Here is a 22,035-nt window from a genome sequence, read left to right as displayed (position 1 = left end):
TACCGTGGGGATATTCGGCGGCGTCGACGAAACTCACACCGTCGTGGCGAGTAAGGGATTTGGTGAGAACCGTGGCACGTGCTGTGCGACGTGCGTGGTTGTATTCGGGGTGTATGTTTCTGGGGATAGGATCGGCGTGAATCCAAGCTCGTATGGTGGAGGGGATCTGGTGCTTATGGCCGTGTTGATGGTGGTAGGTGATACCGTGCGAGGTGAGGATATGGCGACCCGTCGCTGTGAGAGTGAGTCTCTCCAGCTGAGAGCCACGTTGGGCCTCGATGAGTTCGTCCAGTGTGTTGTGGACGCCTAGTTGAAGGAGGAGGTCAGTGCTGGTGCAACCGGGGAGGCCGAGGGCTTGTTTATAGACACCGCGTATAAGTATGTTGATCTTGGTGTGTTCAGCCTTGTACCAGTTTAGATACGTAGCAACGTAGGTGATGTGGCAAATTACGAATGACTGGATTAAGCGGAGCAGATTCTCCTCTTTCATACCCCCACGGCGGTTGGAGACCCGCTTCAAAAGTCTCATGGTGTTGGCTGTATTCATCCTGATTTTGGCGAGGGCCATGTCATTCGCTCCGTTCGCCTCTATGAGCAAGCCGAGCACACGGATATTGGTGACTAGGGGTATGGGGCTCCCATCCATGAGATGAAGCGCAATGTCTTCGTAATGGCGTTTAGCGGTGGAGTATTTTGGACGGCGGCCACGGAGAGTAGGCCTGTAGAGAAGGAGTTCGGACTTCGCAGGGGAACAGCGAAGCCCCGTCCCTTGGATATAGGTCTCGACTGTTTCAATGGCGGATTGTAGTGCCGTTTCTATTTCGCCGTCACTGCTTTTGTGGGCCCAGATGGTTATATCGTCAGCGTATATGGTGTGGGTGACACCGTCCACTTGCTGCAACTCCTTGGCAAGATCGATCATGACAAGATTAAAAAGCATTGTGGAGATAACGGAGCCCTGGGGAGTTCCCGCGCTGCCCAAAGTCTGGGCGTCGGAGCGGAGATCCCCCACCGAAAGGAAGGCCGTGCGACGGAAAAAAAATTACCCTGTGATAGTTTGGAACGCAAAACACAAGTAGCTTTTTGTACACCAAAGTGCACTGTCATGTGCACTGTCAAGAGTTGTATGGAACACGCCCGTCCAATGGAAAATAAAAAAAAATATGTTCTAAACAGGCAAATTAAGCAACACGAGAACGGCGTCAACAAGAGGACGTCGAAATTCTGGCAACAGAATGAAATCTGTCTTTCTGCATACAACTGAAATCTCTGATTATTTAGTGTACTATCAATACATTTGGCAAAAACGACTGGAATCTCAGTCCTGTGTACGTCAAATCACTTCGACTGATACCCAAGCCTTCTCAAGCTGGCGTCCGTATGGGGCGCAGGAACGCATATTTGTTTTAATTTTTTTAATCAGCGACAACCAAGGACGCTTCTGCATGATCGTCCAGTGAATAATTTCCAGCCAATCTTTCCTTTAGCGTGTGATGGTTTCTTGTTAAATTTGCTTCAGTTGAGTCAGTTTTAGCAGCGACGCTGCTGTATGCCGTGCTGTATAATTAGGCTTCGAGGCCCAGTCAGGCACCATTAGAGATATCTTTTGTCTAGATTCGAAACAAAGGGAAATAACGGAACAAAGCAAGAACACCGTCGACAACAGTGCTTTGGCGTTTGTGTCATGGCCTATTCCCGTTCTTTAGCGCTGTTTCGTCTTCGATATGTGCCAACTAGCCCGCGTCAACGCTGCACGTTTGTCTAGAGCTCTGATGAAGCTTTCCTAAACTTCATTGTTTTTATTTTTCATGTTATTGCAGGCGTGGCGTTTTTTTTTTTAGTTAATAGGGTTGTCTGGGAGCGCTGAAATTAACCCCGTACTAGCGTGAAACAAGCTCTGCATCGCCTCTTTCGTGCACCAGAGATTGCCGCAAGGCGAGCTGTGTTGTGTTGTCGCTGGATTGCCCGCTTTGGCAACGTTTTGCAATCCCAACGTTTTGCAATCATCATCATGTATTGCTCTTTGCAGCACCGCGATGCGCGCCGTGGTCAGCACCGCCGTGACATTTGCTGTGGTCGCAGGCTCTGCTCTAGCACTGAGGCGAGGGCATGTGGGCGGAAAGCGAGAGACATAGAGGGAGAGCGGTGTAAGAAACCGCCGTGTCATTAGACAGTTTTAGTTACACGTACGTAGAGGCTTTGCGTACGTAGAGCTTCTACGTGTCAGCAGTGCGCATGCGTACAACGTAGCGGGCGCGCGCGCGTCTCACGGACGTACGTGAGATTCAATTCTTTGCGTGCGTTTCTTGCGCACGTAGACAGCTTCGCGCGGGAGTTCCCCGAGATCACGAACAAGCGATAGCGGGCCGCGCGCGCGCAGACGGCTTGCATCGAAACGCGGCGACAGGATTGAATTGGCTACCGCCGTGTTCACATTTCCCGAAATATGTAGCTACGGGGTCCCTCTTGGCGTGCGTAGCGTACGTGTAGCTAAAAGCGTTTCAGATGGCGTGCACGTAAGGCACGTAGGCTTTTCACGTTTGCGTACGTGAAGCCTCTACGTACGTGTAACTAAAACTGTCTATTAGTAACACCTTACGTTGACGCTGGCAGCTCAGCTCGCAGGTGTTTGAAAGATTCCAGCAGCCTTGGTCCCGCGTTGCCACTCCTTATCCTACGCGCCCGCTATATGACACATTCCAGTATATATATATAGTGATAATTAAGCTATCAAATCTTGACTGCACCTGTGAACTTTGTATTTGTAAAGCGGCTTTCTTAACGTTTTCTGTTTTAGTTGATAATGTGGCGCAAATATCATTACATAGTTTTTTTTTTTAATTCACCAGATAGCACTGCATGTCTACCTGGGCTAAAAGCTGTATAGACAGCTTGACAGAGGCTCAGATAGCCGTTACAACGCAGGTACAGCAACCAAGCAAGACGCATATACAAACAGACGCCGATATAGTAATTAAGATATGCTAATGGAGTCAGCATCCGTAAAAAAACAAGATAAAAGAACGAAATAAGACAAGAACTAGATGAAACCGAAGCACGCGAAACAGATGCAAATATAAGCGACATAAATCAAACCACCATTGCAGCATTTTCCCAAAAAGTGCTCTCAATTGAGGTTTCGGCGTGTATTGTGTTTGTATTTATTTAGGATTGGACGAAGTCTGTGCTGTAGCGTTTGTCGTTTGCAGTCTGTGAGAACGTGATAGACACCACATGTCCATTCTGCGCGTAATTATATGTTCACGTAAGGCCACCACTATTTCTAAAGAACTGCCTAAAGAGTTGGTTTGAATAATAAAAAGACGATAGAACATGATAGTCATACACGTTTTTTATGCTAATTACGTTAAATTTTTGAGAATCGTTCACAGTAAGTTCATAATATTCAAGGCTGGCAACATGTCGTATGCCAGTATGTCGTATGCCGTATGCCTTTATTTTTGCATTATTAGGACTTGTATCTAGTTATGCATTGTATGTTCGATTTAGTTGTTGTTATCCAGGCTAAGCTACAATAAATACTTCGAGAATCAAACACTGCATAATATATTTGAAATTTTAACGTTACAAGGCAGAAACCCACGGCTCCGCGACATTGCATCGCTGACTGATGCAAGGCTTTTACACACCGTGAGAAATGTGTATCCCATGTAAGATTTGAAGCACATGTTACACCGAGCAATGTATGTTTCTCAACTATTTCAATTCATCATCACCACGTTTAATGACATGTTCTGTTCTCACATCCTTGTTTCTGGCCTGAAAAAAAAGAAAAAAGAAAACGTAACTATTGGTTTTAAGGGATTAATTTTAAGTGAGTTCAACATGGGCTAGTTAACAAGTTTATCAAGTATCCGGTTACATTCAATTGCGAGTTTGTTCGTGTCAGGACCAGAAATAATCATGGTGTCATCATCTTCGTACTATATGACTAACTTTACAGTTGAATAGATGTTTAAAATGCTGTTTATGTACACGCTAAACAGAAGTAGTCCCAACACGCTTCCCTATAGTACGCCCGTTGTTATTTGTAATAAAGGTGATTTGTGTCTCCTGATAAATGCATTAAGACTTTATTAAAGCTACAGGGTTTCTTCCTTTGATTATTCACTGTACTCCTATGCGGCACGGCGGCTACATTGTAATGCAGTTCCTTTCGCTACTATTTAATGCGACCTCGTTGCTGATTTAGAACTGTCTGTTTTGCACTGCGGCGCAAACGTTAGCGAGTGTTCTGTGTTCGAATACTGTTCGCAATCGTCATCTTAGGGCTCGCGCTTGGTCGATTTGTCATTCCACATGTGCATAGTGCCTTGGAGCGCCGACAGCGTAAGGTTATTCCATTCCAACGGGATTATAATCAGTGTTTATGATTATAATCGTACTATAATAATTTTCTTATTTGGTTTGACCTAATCATGCATAATTAGTGAGTACACACCATCTTGAGATGGGACGTTTTGCTGGTTTTTGTGACGTCTTGTGACAGAGAGGCGAAGTGAGCGTGGCCCCCAGAATGTTTGACCAATCACGGAAGGCTAACGGAGGAAATGGAATAGAAACAGTTTGAAATAGATTTAAGTTACAGCACCCTTGGTTACCTCGGCGTTTGCGTTTGGCGTATTAAAGAAGAAAGAAAAGTAGTTGTCGGGGCGCAGTTGCAGGTTCTGGTGCGTTTTCTTAGGAGGTTTACATACCACTTTCGTCATGACCTCTTGATGGCAACGATTTATTGCTACGGACATTTGTCTCTGGACGCCACGCAGCTGGGAAGTTGTGACGCGGAGTTTGCAAGTAGCAGCTGTCCACTGTCAGTTAAGCTAACATGTTAAGCTTCTCATTGCAGTAAGTATATCCTTCCTTTGTAATTCTTCTGCCTGCTTGATCGCGATCTAATAAGATTTTCCCTCGACAAACCCGCGTTGTGAGATTATTTGCAGTGACATGTGCCATTACCAACAGTCTTTTCTTTTTTCGTCTTTTCTGTGAGTCAGATTTAGTTTCGAAGTTTATTGGACAGAGCGACCTTTTCCTTAAGCAGAAAGTTTAATCGATTAGCCCTCAGAATAGCGAAATACGGGTCCTAATGAAAGTCGTTCTCTAGAGGCCTACACTTACTTAACGTTAAATACGAAACACAATGGGAAGCCGGCAGCTCTTTCTATATCGCACTGCACTCGCCGTATTACTTCGCTCTTCTCTCCATGACGTTGACAACACCAAAAATAATTACGGCATGCTCGCCTGCTAAGTGCACTTCGCGCTGTTAACTTAATCACTGGAAGGCGACAATTAGATCACCAAGCGGGCTTGCGAATTTACTCAGGTCAGCCGAGAACCAAAGAACCAGTAGTGTCAAGGGGAGTGTATAGGTCTTTATTTCATGTGTGATGCCATAGCTGAAAGAAAGGTGCTAATGTGTGTTCATCTGGGCCCCCCGCGTTTGATTGTTCAGTGCCTCCCTCTGGCTGTGATCAATCATCAGCGCACGGATCGTTGTTATGGTGAGGTATATATATATATATATATATATATATATATATATATATATATATATATATATATATATATATATATATATAGCTTTCCACACGAATTTACTTCGTGGGCTTTCTATGAAGCCTTTAAGGAAGGAAGTGATCTGGTGTATTCTTTCTTTCATGTTTGGTTCTGTGTGACAACTTCGTGCGTCGACTAACGAAGAAGCGATCTCAGGCTGTCAGTTAAACTTCGTCTCGTCTTGCCGGCGTATCATTGATGCAATGAGTTGTACACAGTAAGTGGATTCTCACGGCAGATTTATTTTTTCTCTTAGCCACCCATGACCCGTGAGCTTTGCCATTTTCTTTTTCATGTGGAAGTACACTGATTCAGTGCAACATAAGGTGGTTGAACTTGTTTACCAACTTACTTTGGCGGAAGTGCGATGATGACAAAGTAGTTAAGCCATAATAATGAAAAAACAAATAGAGAAGCTGTATCACAGGCACAAGTGCAGGCCCATAAAAAAAAAAAACGGTGCGTATAACAACGCAGAGCTTGCCAATAACAAAACGAAAAAAAAAGAAACAATTTGGTATAATTTGTTGAAACATAGAAGAAATGCATAGGTTTGGACTTGTGTTGTGGTTCTCGGACAGAAATGCACTATGCTTGTCAAACATTAACCGCAAAGGCTTGATGCACCGGTGAAAATTCATAAAAATTACAACTTACCTGGAATCAAAGTGTATGTGCTAACCAGCTTGCCGCTCACGTAACTGCTTGATGAAGGTGTCGCTTTCTTCGCGTATTGGCTCAGTAGACCACTGGAGTTACTTGGAGGGAAATGCCGAGCAGCGAGGGGAGTTGAGAAGGACGTCTTCTCAACGAAAGTAGGATCAATGAACTCGCAAATATCGCTGGTACGGGTTGTCATTGGTTCTCTCTGAAGTTTAGAAAAGTGGACAGCTGGCCGACTTGGTTGACGTGGATATTGCTTGCAGCACAGTAGCGACGCAAGCTCACCAGAGAGAAATATAAAGCGTAGGCACCGTATAAGAACTGGCTGTTTTATTAGGATTGTGCATATGCGTGTTCAGACTGACCTTTTGCATTTATTCGTTGTGGTTCTTAATAAATTTGTCACTTGTTAATCAGCGCCGGTCCTTTATGCTCGCCTCCCGTTTGCATTACAAGTACGATTATTCTTTCTGAAAATCGAGAACTCCTCGTGGGCTGATCATAAAACCATCACTGCTCACAAAGAACAACTAACTGCGTTTGATTAGACTAATGCATCACTTGAGCAAGCGTTCGCGCATTCTCCTTCAGAATGACCTTGGACACAGCCTCTCCTTGGGAATGGAGGGGGCTGACACAGTAACCCGGGTGTGTCCCACCCAGTTTTATTTTGAGCTTCTTTGGTCCGCCCACCCTTATCGCTATTCTACGCCTGTGAACCAGAGTTTCAAGGACGAGAGTAAAACGCGGAACGAACGAAGCAGCGCTTAGGGTGTTAGCGGCCGCATATACACGTACTTCTAAACCTAAGCAAGTAAACAAATAAACAAACAAAGAGATGAATAAACCAAGCTGACTTTATAGCGCAGCTCTGCAGAATTACTTCATGCGAAAGTGAAGCTGCAGAAATACGTCTACTACAGCGTAGTCGCGACCACGACGGAGCCATTATTTGAACGTGTTTTGCCCTTGAGGAAGAGGTCGCGAAGAACTGTTAAGAATACGACCTGACGGGAAAGCAACGAGAAAGAACAAACTGTTATGCTTTAACTGTTCTCTATTCCGCAGCTTTTGTGGCTGCTGGCTGCAAGCCAAGTCGAGTTTCCCCACGTGTTTCTTGTTTTCTCTTTCGCTGCCGAGAGCCCGGGAATCGAAACGTCGTCATTGTCTGTGTTTTTGGTGCGCCTTCGAGAAATCGCCGAGATGCCTAACAACTCGTGTCTGAAACATTCTGTGCAGCGACCATTTTATTTGCATTTATTCAAGCCGCTTACTTTTGATTTTGTTTCCTTTTTTTTTTACTTTCCCGACGAAGAAAACAAGACGGGAACGGAGTATGAGTATATGCCTATAGACTCGCTTCAGTGCTCGGGAATCAGGGGCCGAATTCACAAACTCTATCGCTCGTAGTAGCTATTCGTCGTTGGCCGGTCGCCCGCGCTAATATTACGTAGTACTGTAATAACGGCTCAGGACCCGTATTCGTAAAACTGTCCTTAAGGTACAACAGTTCTTAAAAGTAGCTTCCGGCCTACCATGGTGTTAGCTATATCGTTAACAAAGGCGACCGGTTAACGACAAACAGCTCTTCGAACGAAGAACTTTACGTTATTTCGCTGCAAAATTGTGGAGTGGAAGGAGAAAACTTTATTTTCGGTTTGATATTAGTCGAAATAGCCATAGCCAAATCGGCTTCAGGACCCGTATTCACAAAGAGTTGTTATGCTAGATTTGTTCTTAAGATAAAATTTTGGCCAATCCTGATACCGGACATATGATTAGCGAAGATGGCTGGCAGATGGCAAAGAGCACTTACGAAGGAAATTTTTTAACACCGACTGTTGATGTGGACGGCGTCGTATGGCCGACAGAAAACACTGCAGCGCTGTCTTCGAGTCGCAGAAAATGGACCATATGTATGTTGGTTTATCATTATAGTAAGGTGTAGTTTGACTCGAAGCGCTGCAACTTCTGCTGTCGTCGACATTGTCAAGTGAGGCATGGGTTTTTTGTTTTTCACTTTCCCTTTGCCCTCCTACTAACCCTTATATCCTCCATACAAGTGCAGGGTAACAAATTGGAAATTCGCATTTGGTTAACCTCCCTGCCTTTCCTCTCTCTCTCCCCTTCTCTCTCTACGAACGAAATGTTTTGTGAATTCGGCCCCTGATATTATTCGTGGCATGCCAGATAGAGGCCATATGACTAAGAATAACTGCCTCTATTCACAAAACTTCTAATGCGTAAATCCCGTCCTTGACTGGCCATTGCTGCCGCTGCCGTCTAATCATCACGCCTATATCACTGTTATGAGTAGCGGGCACACAAACGCCGGCCATTCAGAAAACATACTTATACGTTGAAATTTCGTTCATAGGGGCCAAGGTTGCATGCTCAAGCCCGCAGCACATTAGCTAGCAAACATTTAGAAGAAACAAAGTGTTCGAACCTTTACCCGATCAAGCCAAGCGTTGAATATTCCTAGAAGCAGCGAGTGCCTTGTAGTTATTATCAGCAACCACTCGACTGTCGAAAGCCGTTCCGCTCAACAGCTTCACACCTAATTTGAAGCAGTACGGCACGCGCAGCTTCACAAACCATAAACGATGGAAGACTAACGACCAGTTGCAGGCGAATATCTCTAAAAAAGTGCTGGTGTCCGGATTCCTAAGCTGTGCACGATTTGGCCACTTCTATTTCTGCAGCTGCAAGTTGTGCCCCAATGTAATAAAGAAATGAAAGAAAGGAATTCAATGCGTAAATGCTAGTTGGTTTAAGCATTATTTGGTGATAATCGCGGAAATTTTCTTTCTGCCGGCTAGATTAATGCGCACGGGAAAGAACAGCTTCTTAATCCCTACTGCGCATTTTTAAGGAACCGTAACTCGTACTTGAAATTTTTGCTAAAACACATGGTATACGTATAACAAGACATGCGCAACGAACCCTAGCAGCATAAGCTACTCAGACTCTCAGCGTTGGGGTAGGAGAGTTCATTCTGCAGTTAAGAGGGTCAAGGGTGTTGAAGGTATTCGCTGATGCACGAAATGGGCGTAGTTTTAAAGACCAAGGACATCGATCGCGTTGGCACTTTCTCTCTGTCTGCAAAGAGCCGAGCGTAGCCGCTTCTCAGGAAAATTAATGGAGCTGGCTTCGGCGACTACGCGATGAATTGCTCGGCTTTCCATTGGGGTCGCATTTTCTGCAACATTTCCTTCGGCGTGGCAAAGGCTGAATCAACTTCAGGAAGTAATGAGAATTTATGGTAAAACGTTGCCATAGAGAAGCAACCAAACATATACCAGTTTCTTTAAAGTATCAATCTTCGTTTCTAGAAATTTTTCCCTAGAGCTATCTCTTTATTGTGTTGCTTTCGCTTAGTAAATGCTAGAAAACAACTAAGGAAAGCTAAAAGTACGCAGCAAATGCAATGTTCTAGCCTTTAATTATGAAACAGTTACCTGTAGGACCTGTCGCATACTTTGTTTCGTGATTATTTTAGTTATGATTCGTCACAGATTGCCATAATATGCACGAACATTGCAGTGTTTACTGCAAGCCCAAGAAAACTCTTTCAGTACCTTTTCTTTTTTGCTAATGTGCGTGTTCAAACAATTCTATAATACAAGAACAGTGGAAATGAAACCAACACTAAATGATGCTGGAAAGCTGAGCAATGGACAATGATGTGCATTCGCCTAATTTTATTTTATTTATTTGGCTTTCCATGTGCACTATGTACTTTTGCCGCTGGGAAAGATTCGAACCAATATACACGAAATAAAAGAAGAAATGACGATGAAGCATTCTTGCATGCTCACCTTTGTTCAACAATCGTGCGTTGTTGTAGGTTAGCCTTGTCCTCTAAGCACAAGAAAGTTTGCCGACTACAGAATAGGATTTGCCGCTTGGGGAAACAAGCGAAGAAATTCTCAGCTGAACGTCACAGCACCACTGACTCTTTGTGCTAATTTCGGCACCGCATCGCTGATTTGCTTCGCAGCACAAAATAAAGCAGTGAGGGCAGATACACTCGGGAAGCAATATCTCGTGATGTATAGCCCGGAGTTATTGTAACGCGACGAAAACTACACCAGGCCTTCCCAAAACTGCTCAGCATTCTTGAAAGCCAGAATTTGCAAGAACTTACACTTACATAAATTAATCTTGCCCAATGTAAACAGCCCATATACCTCTTGTATGTAAGTAAAGTCCGTGAGCGGAGTGCATGCTACTTTCTATAGAGTTAATATTCTCTACACTCTGTCTAGAGTAGTCCTCGAACTTAAGCGTTGAATCTCCAAACAATTATCGTCTTCAGTATGTCCGTAAACACGAGGTGAATTATCTGGTGAGGCGGAGTAGCACTCATTTTGTCTGCAGGTAGTCTAGACAGTGTGTAAATCAACTTGCGTAAATAAGGCAGATGCTAAGTCATTGACGTATAGCTGCACGTAAGTAAAAACCAGTCAGCGATCGACGCGCATACTGTCATAATGTCAAGCGCATCATAGGCCATCGTGACTGGTCAGCACGCTATCACAGGGTACTCACAAGCCGTCCTCTTGTACAATCACTTTTATGAAATATATGTCTGACCTACGACTGCAGCAGCTTCCGCAGTACCGAAGAGCGAGGTACAGTACAGTACAGTACAGTACGCAGTACAGAAGAGCGAGGTGGATCAGCTTCTTTCTGCAGCTGATTCGTTTCTAAACCCGGCGAAATCTGCGCACATAATGTAGCACTGCCGTCCACAACTGCGATTTGCTTTCCTTCGCACCCATTCGGCTTAAAAAAGACCGCCTTTCCCTCTTCTCCATGCATTACACGACCTATGCAATGTATTCTTGTGCGTATTATTTCATATTCCCATCTGAAGTGTTGGGCTATATAGGCATGGCCACCTGGCAGACCTCTCCAAAATAAAGAACTCCTTTCTTTCTTTCAGTGCTTTTATTAATTGCCTTCTTCTTTTTTTCGCCCGGACAAGTGACCACTTTTTCGCGTAACTTTCGCCAGTGTACACTACGCCAACTTTGCTGCGCAGCTATTGCAACGGCGCCCCCCGCAGTCTTCGCAAAATAAATTATAGCCGAAGTGTATCTGTAAGACAAGAAGCTTTAGGTACTCTAGGAGCTCATCCGACATGGAACAGCAGCAATGTCCCGAGTAACCGCTGCACTGGTCGCCCTCGCATTTAGTAGTCTCAGTGCTGCCCATTTCCACGGTGACCCTACTAATGGACCATGCGAGGAGCGTGGCAGCCATAGGAAACTGCGTTATCTACGTTGAAAAATAGAACAGAGCGGCCGCCATCGCTTAGTTCGCTGAACCAATTAAGTTCGCAAGAGAGACGTCGTGAACACTGTACTTTTACTTCGGGACGCACGTGTGCTTAGCTATGCTCAACGCGAACTATACTTGCTACTTCAGGACTCCTGTTTTCGTTGTTTTCCTTGTCCTGTCCTATAGCGCTGCTTCGTCGCAATTTTATTTGTCGCTTGTCCCTATTATCTGCGGAGGCCGATCGCAACGCCTGCCGAGGTAGGCTTTATTTGAAGAAAGTTGGTTTCGAAGAAACGACAGAAAGCCAAGCCTGGTCGAAACGACGGCTTGAGATGAAGGAAATAAGCGAGTGGATCGCACGTGTATCGCGTCACCCGTCGAACTTATAAGATGCTGAGACATTAAAACTTACCTAGAGTGGACCCAAAGGAACAGTTTCTTTATCGGAAACAAAGTGAAACATGCAAATAACTTTGGCAAGAACTCTTTGGCATTGAGTTGCCACATTCGCTATATTTATGCTACGTGCACTGTCGCCATTATTCAGCGAATGCGTTCTCGAACCACTACCGCTCACGAACTGTGTTATGGATAATGCTGCACAGTTCGTATTTGCAAAGCAGTTCAAGAACTGCTTTCAAATGCTGTCGTTACGAAAGGGAGGTATTCATTGAATGTTGCAAATGATTTTAAGCGTTGCTGACACAGACTGTGAACGACTTAAGAAATTCTCGTACGCTTCGTTTTTTTTTTCTTATATGTCAGTACTTTGATTCAGGCCGACCTCTAAGTTTTTATATCATAATAAATATATGCGTATCCAGCCAGCTAAACTGCAGTAATGCGCACGGTATAGAAAAATGGAACGTGCGGTGAACTGGTGCATTGAGAGAAAAAAATAGGGTACTTGCACAGTAACAAAGCACGAAATGTCTTGCCGTGTCGCTGCTGACACTGTGATAGCCATCATTACCAGTCAATTTATACTTCCACTGCAAGGCAAATTAGAAGCCTCTCCCATCGAAGTCCGTCCACTGACTGCATACCCCATGCTTGGGAATTTCCTAATCTCATCACATCAGCTAATGCTCTGCCACCTCAACTGCCTTCCCCCCCCCCCCCTTTTTTTTGGCACCAATTCCTCTTAGACAGCCGTGTACCTGCTAAGTAACCTGCACAACCTATTTCTAAATCTAACTTTCATCTAGGATATCAGCTATACCCGTTCGCTAGCCATACCCGTGGCTCTCCAACCCACGCCGCCATCTTCTCGTCTCTTAATGTCACGCCAGTCATTTTCATTTCTACCGCTAGTGGCGCTGCCCTTAGTTACTTTTCAAGCTTTATTCTTATCTTGCAAATGTCAGCTCCATAGGTTACTACTGTTATAACGAACTGATTTTGTGTTCTTTTGGAAGCACTCAAGCGTAATTGATTCCGAGCCGCAACCCTCTTTTATCCCTCAGATGAGCTGTTGAACAAGAATTCAAGCTGGAATTACAATGATTTTAACTACAGGTTGGACATATTCTTAATTGTGACATCCGTGAAGCGGCAAGGTAGTGACAAAACTACAGTCAACGGGTATTTATAAAGCTTCAAAAAAGCCCCACTTTCCACTTTCCTACCCGCCGTGGTTGCTCAGTGGCTATGGTGTTGGGCTGCTGAGCACGAGGTCGCGGGATCGAATCCCGGCCACGGCGGCCGCATTTCGATGGGGGCGAAATGCGAAAACACCCGTGTGCTTAGATTTAGGTGCACGTTAAAGAACCCCAGGTGGTCGAAATTTCCGGAGTCCTCCACTACGGCGTGCCTCATAATCAGAAAGTGGTTTTGGCACGTAAAACCCCATAATATTTAAAATTTTTATTTTTCCACTTTCCTAGTCCCCCACATCTGCCTCTTCAACAGGAACAGGCAAGACCGTATTTACTCAGCATCGCGAGTGCGTCCACTCCATGCACCCCAATGTCGTTCTTACTTCTGAAGTGTCGACGTTGCGCAAGCCCTAATTATGGTGGTTTTAGAGGGTCGTCGGCCTGGAGTAATTAGTAGCTGTCAGCATGGCGCTCGAGTTCTCCTTGGCGTATTTGAGCACATTAGACGCCCTAATCATCCACACATTTGTTGTTCGTTTAGACGTTTTGTGCACGCATTTGCCATGCGATGAGAAGTTAGAGAGAGAGAGAGAGAGAGAGAGATAGAGAGAGGAGGGGGAGGGGGGGGAGGGGGGGGGGCTTTATTGCTTTAGGGCGAAAGTTTGGGTAAAATTTTCACCCACTGACGCACGGCGCTCTCACTTTTCCTTTCACCCCACACACAAGCACAAACTTGCGCATGCGTACAAACATTACATCGCCATGCCAGCTTCCCCGCAGCACCGGACTGCTAAGCACGAGTCGCGGGATCGAATCCCGGCCACGGCGGCCGCACTTTGATGGGGGCGAAATGCGAAAACACCCGTGTACTTAGATTTAGGTGCACGTTAAAGAACACCAGGTGGTCGAAATTTCTGGAGTGCCCCACTATGGCGTGCCTCATTATCAGAAAGTGGTTTCAACCGGTGAAACCCCATAATATAATCTATACACAGGGCCCACTGCCTGAAATATTGCAGCCCACGAAAACACTAGCTGACCATAACCACCATTTTAACGTTGCACTGGCTATCTTTTTTGTATCACCGGAAAGTGAGCTTGGAGTTTTTCTAAAGCAGCCATTACAGTACGGGATTGGTGTGTTTGCTTTCTCTCTCTCTCTCTCTCTCTAAACCCACTATAACTGTAAGTATGTTGCCAACCATACACAATATATCTTTCGTATGCCTTGAAACAGCGTATGATCGATGTGAAATTCGAAGCTCACCGTTGCATCCTGTTGCTTTCATCTTTTGCGAATTCTTGCTCGGCTGCATCTTGTACGTAGTTGAAGCAAGCCATCGGCATTCAATTGAGGCCGCCAATGAGACCATAAAAGCACTTATCTTTCCTTTATTTACATATGACGGTGAAGCTTTGATACAGATGTGACGCAATATAGGTGTAGCAGATATCAAAGGAAAGTTCGGACAGGTATGCCAACACGCAGTGACTATGTCATTGGGATGTCAACAAATTTCCCGGAACAACAGAAATTCCACTTGGTCAAAAAAGGGTTCCCTTTATATAAACATTCAGAAACGTATGATGGCATGAGAGGTACTCTGCACAAAAGAATGCAAATACCAGCAAAGTATCCACTCTCTTAGAATAAAAGTAATATTGATTACAGTAATAAAGTTTCATCTTCGCGTGAAATGTATAAATATACATCAGACAATTTAGCGCTTCAGTTTTACTTTAGTTTTTGGACTGTTGCGTATATTAAATGTAAAAAGCAGATGTAATAACAAATGTTGCTCGTATATGTGGGTAACTGCTGGTAGTCAGCACAATTGTATTTAAACCTTTATGCACATATATACATATAGAACGGCAAGTGTAAGAAACCACTCAACTACGACTCTACAAATTGAAGACAGTGTAATTGCGGGTCCTGTATTTAGGCATCGAAAAAGTTTTAGATAGTACTGCATACAATTTGGGTGATTTTCGCTTATATCAGCCACATGTTACAAGATCGGCTTCTGTTGCTGGGAGCAGGTGAGACCAACGGAGACTGATATAGCATCTCAATGTAGAGCAACTTAAGTGCCTTGCATTTTCGTCTTGCGTGAGGTGTTAAAGTGTGAAGATTTATGATAAAGCTCTCAACTACAACGACACAGCGTAGAACTTCCGGTTGCAGCGGATAAACGTTGACTGTGCACGAACAGATATAGCTTTTGAAAGAATAGCTTTCCACTGACAGCTTTAAATATTGAAAATTAGTAACATGCTACAATGAACAGCCGTTAACCTTTAGGAAGTTTTCCATGCGAGCGAAGGTATGGATGAACTTTGCCACGCTTGCGAACTTCACGCTTAGACGCAGTAGCAGCATTGAGCAACTCCGTACTCTTAATAGCCAAAAGTTTGTTAATGCGAAAGCGTCAAATGGCCCATTGAGCGAAAATGTCGGCGGCGTCTGTAGCAGCGAAACTTCCCATTGGTTGCGACACCACCTAACGAGCTCTCCTCGCGCGCTCCTGACGCTGGCTCTCGCTTGCTGGCTCGGACCTCGATGGAGCAGAGCGGGCGAAAGGGAACACCTGCTGCCGCCGCTTTGCGTGTGGGGAGAGGTCATCGCTGCGACGCCACGTCACCGTCGCTTTCGCTCTCGGAAGCCTGCAGAACGCAAGCTCTCACCTGCGTCCTAACTGCGCCTCGGTAAGGCCAAATCAAAATGCGTCAAGCGTCTCAACGCGCTGGTTTGCCCGCGAGGAGTTCATAACTCGAGGGACCGCTCAGAGGCGTTCAATTGGACATTAATGCTTTCGCATTCACAACTCGTAAGAAGTTCTTAGTTGTCCTCGGATTCTTTAACACCTTTCATTTCATTCATTTATTCTATGAATGTAAAGCGCACTACGAGTCCCTTAAGCTACAAACAGGACTTTCCCTTTTATTATGAAATGTGGAAATAGTAATGCTGTTCATATGGAACTCTTATGTAAAAGACTACATCTGCGAACAAGACAGCTCGCGAACGATACGTCAAGATGAGCGATATATTGCGCATAAAATTTGCTTTGTTCGTCAGCCATCTTCGTGAAGAGGTAGAAAGGCACTGAATTACATACACAACATTGTTCCGGTCCAGCGTCGTGTCGCACACGTTATCGACGCCAGAAACTGTTATCATGCGTGGTAGCTGAATTTCTTGCTTGCCGCGATCGATGCTGATGGAAAGCCAGATAACCTCTTGACAGCAGCGTATACAGGGTGCGAAGTCGGCTCTTCGTCTCCATGCTCATCGTGCACACATCATGAACAACGTGACTGCACAGCTTTGGACGATCCAGGCCACGGCCAGCCGTCTGGATGATCCACTGCTGTCCAGTGCTGAAAATATGTAGTCCAGAACATCAGAAATGTTCTATGAAGACTGCAACTGCACTGGATAGTGGAAAGAAAACAACTGAGAGTAAACTGTGAAATGGAGAGGGAAAATGTGAACCGAGAAAGAAAGGGAGGTTAAATGGAAAAGCGGCCGGTTTACTTACCCGACACAGGAAAAGGGGAGAGCTTATAATTGAAAAAGGAAGAGAGAGAGAGAGAGAGAGAGAGAGAGAGAGAGAGAGAGAGAGAGAGAGAGAGAGAGAGAGAGAGAGAGAGAGAGAGAGAGAGAGAGAGAGAGAGAGAGAGAGAGAGAGCGCTATCTGATGGAGTGACTGGGTTTTCAGCGGCCCTCTGTCCAGAGCCTGGTCACTGGCGAATCTCGTCAAGGCCAACTGAACGAAGTACGCCAGATACCTTTGATCTTCCGGTGTGGTTGTTTGAGTCAGCCACTGGGCATTTGGGGGTAGAGTGAGGTGGGAGATAGGGGGGAGGGGTGCGAGCGACGGCTCACATTCTCGGAGTCTGTGTGGCGAGTCAGAGAGATAGAGGAAGAGAGAAACTGGGTGGGAAAGGCAGGGAGGTTAACAGGAAGAGGTTTTGGTTTGCTACCCTGCACTAGTAAGGGCAAAGGGAAGTGTCAGAGTATTATCGCAGTTAATAGTCTGACACGCCACACTTACTTAGTGGCATTGCGTTCGAGAGTCACGGGCAAGACCGCATATCAGATGGAGTCGAGCCGGCTTTCGTAAACTGTTTCTCTGCGCTTGTCTGATTAATTACCCCTGGCTTCAGTTTATTTGGTGCTGATCTTGGGAAATCTACTATCTTCTTAGTAAGAGCATAGGAGGAGTCGTGAAGGCTATAAGGTCGTCTGGTTTGGGTTAGGGATTTCAGGCGCCCGCTGGAAAAAATAGATAAGATTCTCTGAACACATTCCGTACAAGGAACGTGTCATGTGGTCAAAGGTGACCACCCAAGACAGTCGACATCAAAAGAACGCAACTGCGTGTTAGGAGCCTCGCATTCTGAAATGCACGGCGAAAAAGTCACAGACACTACATCGTCCTTGGCTTGGTTAGTGGCAGCAGCTTCACAAGCATCGCTATGGGTTTGCCACTGTCTCGTCGGCGCTCAAGTTCGGCACGGAGACCTTCTTTCTCTATTTTCTGCACCGACACGGGGGTAAAGGGAAGAGAAATTCTCAAGCTTTCAGCAAAATACGCAGGCTTCAGTGTACACTGTTCAAGAAGGTGCTTCCGAAAAGTATTTTGTAGTCATCCGTTGGGCAAACATCTGGCGGGACGAATACGTTTGTGCGGACGCTGCGCTAAATTCAAGCTTTTTAATAATGTTTAGGTGTCCTTTGTATTGCTTCGCCCCATGTTTTTAAAATGCTCATTATCGTTTATCTTGAGCTATCAGTTAATGTGGACCAGTACAAGCAAGTGCACGATGCTGTGAGCTAATGGAAAGCAGCAACAAAGAACACACCTGCAGCGCCGTAGTGCTCCGAGACGTGTAGTCCCGACGAGTGGTGGCTGCTGGTTCCGAGCATGAACTCCTTCTCCGAGAAGGAGTTGTCCCTGGGCGAGGCGGAGGATGACGACACCGGCGGTGGTCCCCTGCCGGCGTTCTGGAGCGTGGCCGTGCATTTGATGCGCATCTCGTCGCGTACGAAGTGTCCGGGCCGCACCGTGAAATGCAGGCCCAGCGACGTCACTTGGCCGCCGGACTCTAACCGCCGGAGTGGGTAGTGGACCAGGTACCGGTTCGACACCTGCGCTGCCCCAGTTATCAGTCTTGGAAGTCACGTGACAAGGTCTAACGATTCGAAGAATGCTACTGAATCGACCGAGCTCAACCAATCGACTTTCGTTCCTTTCCTGCGACAATGTCGACCAGGACGACGATGTGTCAGAGCCAGAGCCAGAGCAACGCGGTAGTTGTATATGTATGGGTGGCCTTTTGGGCCTCGAGATAAGAGATTTTTGAAAAACAGCTAGGCAATTTTTAGGCGTGATATCTTTCACAGTATACGTCTTTCTCGTATATTGTTCGGCGTGAATAATTTGAAAAATGAATAAGTAAAACCTCTTACAGCATAGCGCCATAGCATCATTTTTCTTTTTTTCTTATTTTCTTTTTCAATAAACGAGAACTAAGCGCTGAGATGATAACGCAATGAAAGCATCGGGTCGTTAGATGCAGCCTTTTGCATATTTCAAGGGTCAACTTACATGTTTTGCGCGACTTTCAACGTTTTGTTTCATTTTTTTTTTTGCTCACGTCCCAGTTTTTCCTGCTAGTGAGACGGTGTGTGCGAAAGCAGGCGGCACCCAGCCTCTCCCGTTTTACCTCGGTTAAACCTGCCCTAACTCAACATAACTGTTACTTGAATAGCATATCTTGCAGCGCCTACGTTATGACTTCTTTGAGCCAGCTTTTTTTTGCGCCATCCAGTCTCTCTTCAACCAAACGCCAATAAGCCTAACAGCAAGGTATTTTGCAGTTTAAATGAAAACTGAAGGAACTTTGCGGAAAACTTAATACATAACTTGATTTCTTGTCCTACATTTGCTTTTTATCTTCTCTCTCTCTCTTTTAACTAGTCTAACGTGAAACGAATTAACCAAGTCAGAGCAACGTGCCTCTTGGTCGTTGAGGTGCCACTGTAGATCGACGGGGCGTCCGTAGCGGGAGTAGCTGCAGGTCACGTTGACCATGTCACCGACGTGGTAACTCGCTTGGGCGCCAGTAATAGAAGGCTTGTCGTCTTCTGAGGCTGGGGAAACAATTTCAGCAACAGATTCTGGTAACAGCGTGCATGAGGGGGCGTGCTCGAAACTTCCGCGGCAAGAAAGAAACCCACTGTCACGCATATCGCAAAGTGCTGCTTTATTTTGTTTATCGCCGGATGTTTTCGTAGCATGACCAAGTGGCACTTCATGGTAGGAATTGTGACTTTTCTCTTAACGTATTCGTTCAACGAAAAACAAAACAATATAAGCACATGTCCTTCATCACATCGTCGAAGTGATTACATAGCGGGGCTGGAGTTTTAGAAAAAAAAACAAGCATATAGTAGGAACAAACATTAAGCAGGAACAAGAATATAGTAGGAACAAATTCTAAACTCTATGCCTCGCCGGCACATTAACTGCAGCTAGACTAATCTCCGATTGGCCGTACACATCTTCGACATGATCGCAGCAACTAATGCTGCATGCTGATGCCCTTGCCAGTACGTACAGAAGAGAAACGAAAAAAAAATTCGTAGAGCTCAAACTTTTCTATTTCTACCGATGAATAATCGGTAACTTGTGGTGAAATGTTATTTTCTGATGCGAGAGCTTTCGCGCCCACTGCGAAAGTATTCCGCGGGGCCCTTCGCGCTGTTTGCATAGCAAGTCTGTGATAGACGTTAGTTATTATTGCGCGTGCTTCCCCGTTAACACATGCTACTCCCAATCGAAACCAAGAACGACACTACACAAGTTTTAATGAAATGTGCTTAAGAATCTTTGAACAACACCATCTTGTTCAGAAACTTGGAAAGAAGACGAGATTTCCGAATTTTAAGTCAAAAGTTTGTAGCATTAAGTGGAGATAAGAAATACAGAATGCTGGTGTTTATGTTTGTGAGTTTGTTTGCTTGCTTTCTTGCTTGCTTTCTTGCTTGCTTTCAACGTGCCATCCATCTCTATGTCTCTACGCCCTCTGCCGGAAGACCAGTAGAAAGTTAAGTCATCTGGGGAAGACCAGTAGTGGTTGTCGCGGGTTGTCTCACCGCGGAAACTAAGATCCTACGATCAGCGGTTGTCCAAACTCGTACCGGTGCGCTTGGCGTCAGCCGCTGCCACGATCTCCTCGCTGGACAGCGAATACGCGCCGGACACTGTAGCGGTGCACTTGAGCTTCATGGTGCCGTAGGTGAAGTGTTGGGGCTCGGCCGTGAAGGTCAAGCCTAACGACGAGTGGTACAAGTGGTCCTGGTCGCGGAAGATTGGGTACATCCTCTCGTATTCGGGAGGAATCTGTACAGACCGAAGAGCAGAAATTAAACAAAGTAAATTAAGGCGAAGCGCAATTATCGTGGTAAGTTAAGCTATACGTTCTCGTTATTTTGCTCGGCTATAAACGATAAGTTAGAGTTCATGAAAATTTTTGCTGTCGACCGAGAATAACCAAAACATTAAAACCGCCGCACTTGCGGAAGCACTGCATTTGTACTGCTAAACATTAGTTACCACACAAAAATATTAAGTCATTAGTCTTTGTAGAGATTACCGTAACGTGTAAACGTGCGCGCACAAATTAGCCTCTTTTAATATGCCAAGGCAAACTGTAGGCAAAATTCTAGTCATTATCTGCGACGTTAACGAAGTCGTTGCGACATTGACTGAGAATATGACTGTGGCTATTTGAGTTTGATTACAGTATATTCGTTGGTTTCGCAGTGTGACATCCGAGGCAATGCCTTTTTCGCAAGAGAAACGACGCTCACCTGCTCACCGTTGATGTACCACATCAAGACAGCTGGCGGCTTTGTCGCGCTTGCGTAGCACGTGACGTTCACCATGTCTCCGATCCTATAGTGGGGCTTGGTACCGCGAATCACGGGGCCTTTTTTGGGCAGCACTACAATGGAGGGAGAACTAGATAAATAAACTCAGGTGGGGGGGGGGGGGTGATGTTGCTACAGGCGAAGTTTGCCTGGCAGACTTGGCCGATAATTGCTCCTCCTGAGCGTCTCTTTCCTCGCCAAATATTGACCAAAAAGTGTGATAGGCATTTGTCTTCTGTTTTCGCGTAACTGCATGAAAGCAAACTGTTGTACAAATCGAGCTCTGTCATCTGTCCACTAGAAATAACTAATTAAATAACACCTTTGCTCTCAACCAGAGATAGCAGAAGAATGTATTCTTGTTAAGAAACAACTCCCCAGTGTGCAAAGCAGCACACCTAAATTATTGAGGGTATCAATACTTTGACATCACAGGCTTGTAAATAGGAGCGCCGACATACTGTGCACATAGTCAAGGTTTGCATGGTTCAACGTAAGCGCAAGGGACTGTGCTACGCAAAGGGGCGTCTGTGAGGTGCAAGCAGTAGTTACGAATGCGCTGACTCCTCACTAAATTTTCATAATCCGCCATAACAAAACAATTTTGCAAACCCGATTTCAATTTTAATGTTGGACAAAACGCGCGCCGTCCGAAGGTGAGCGTTGCTGCAATAATTGCGTCCGCAAGCTCGTTTATGCATAGAGGTCATGAAGAAAACAGCGGCAGTGTCACCGCGTAGTTGCGACATACCACATTGCATCATATGCCCGCACGCTGTGATCACTAATTCATTTCCAGATCTCGTAGTTCAATAGTTACACAAGTGAGCCATGGATACTCTGTATGCTGTGAGTGTTTAGAATAATCGAGCACACAAAATATTCGCACACTGGCCACCTCGCTCGCTCCTGTAATCGTCTTAGGAAAAAAATGCGAGGGCACCTAAGCACTTCTTATGA

The 22,035-nt window shown here is 45.3% G+C and overlaps 1 protein-coding gene across 2 annotated transcripts in view; it reads right to left on the bottom strand.

The window, feature by feature from the left end:
- Nucleotides 1–14,504: 14,504 nt before the first annotated feature.
- LOC126531298 (uncharacterized) overlaps nt 14,505–22,035 on the bottom strand; it is a 44,689-nt gene continuing 37,158 nt past the window's right edge. For both annotated transcript variants that reach the window (XM_050178785.3, XM_055071091.2), the window contains 5 exons: nt 21,016–21,149; nt 20,344–20,545; nt 19,160–19,293; nt 18,003–18,288; nt 14,505–16,514 (listed from right to left, as the gene is read on the bottom strand). In XM_050178785.3, the coding sequence (XP_050034742.1) occupies nt 16,423–16,514; nt 18,003–18,288; nt 19,160–19,293; nt 20,344–20,545; nt 21,016–21,149 (848 nt within the window). In that variant the 3' untranslated portion in view covers nt 14,505–16,422. The remainder of the gene's footprint in view (nt 16,515–18,002; nt 18,289–19,159; nt 19,294–20,343; nt 20,546–21,015; nt 21,150–22,035) is intronic.

Source organism: Dermacentor andersoni, chromosome 5 (assembly GCF_023375885.2).
Source record: "Dermacentor andersoni chromosome 5, qqDerAnde1_hic_scaffold, whole genome shotgun sequence".
In the NCBI taxonomy this organism is placed as follows: domain Eukaryota; kingdom Metazoa; phylum Arthropoda; class Arachnida; order Ixodida; family Ixodidae; genus Dermacentor; species Dermacentor andersoni.
Note: the sequence above shows the minus strand (reverse complement) of the source record. Positions and strands in the feature narration are given on the sequence as shown.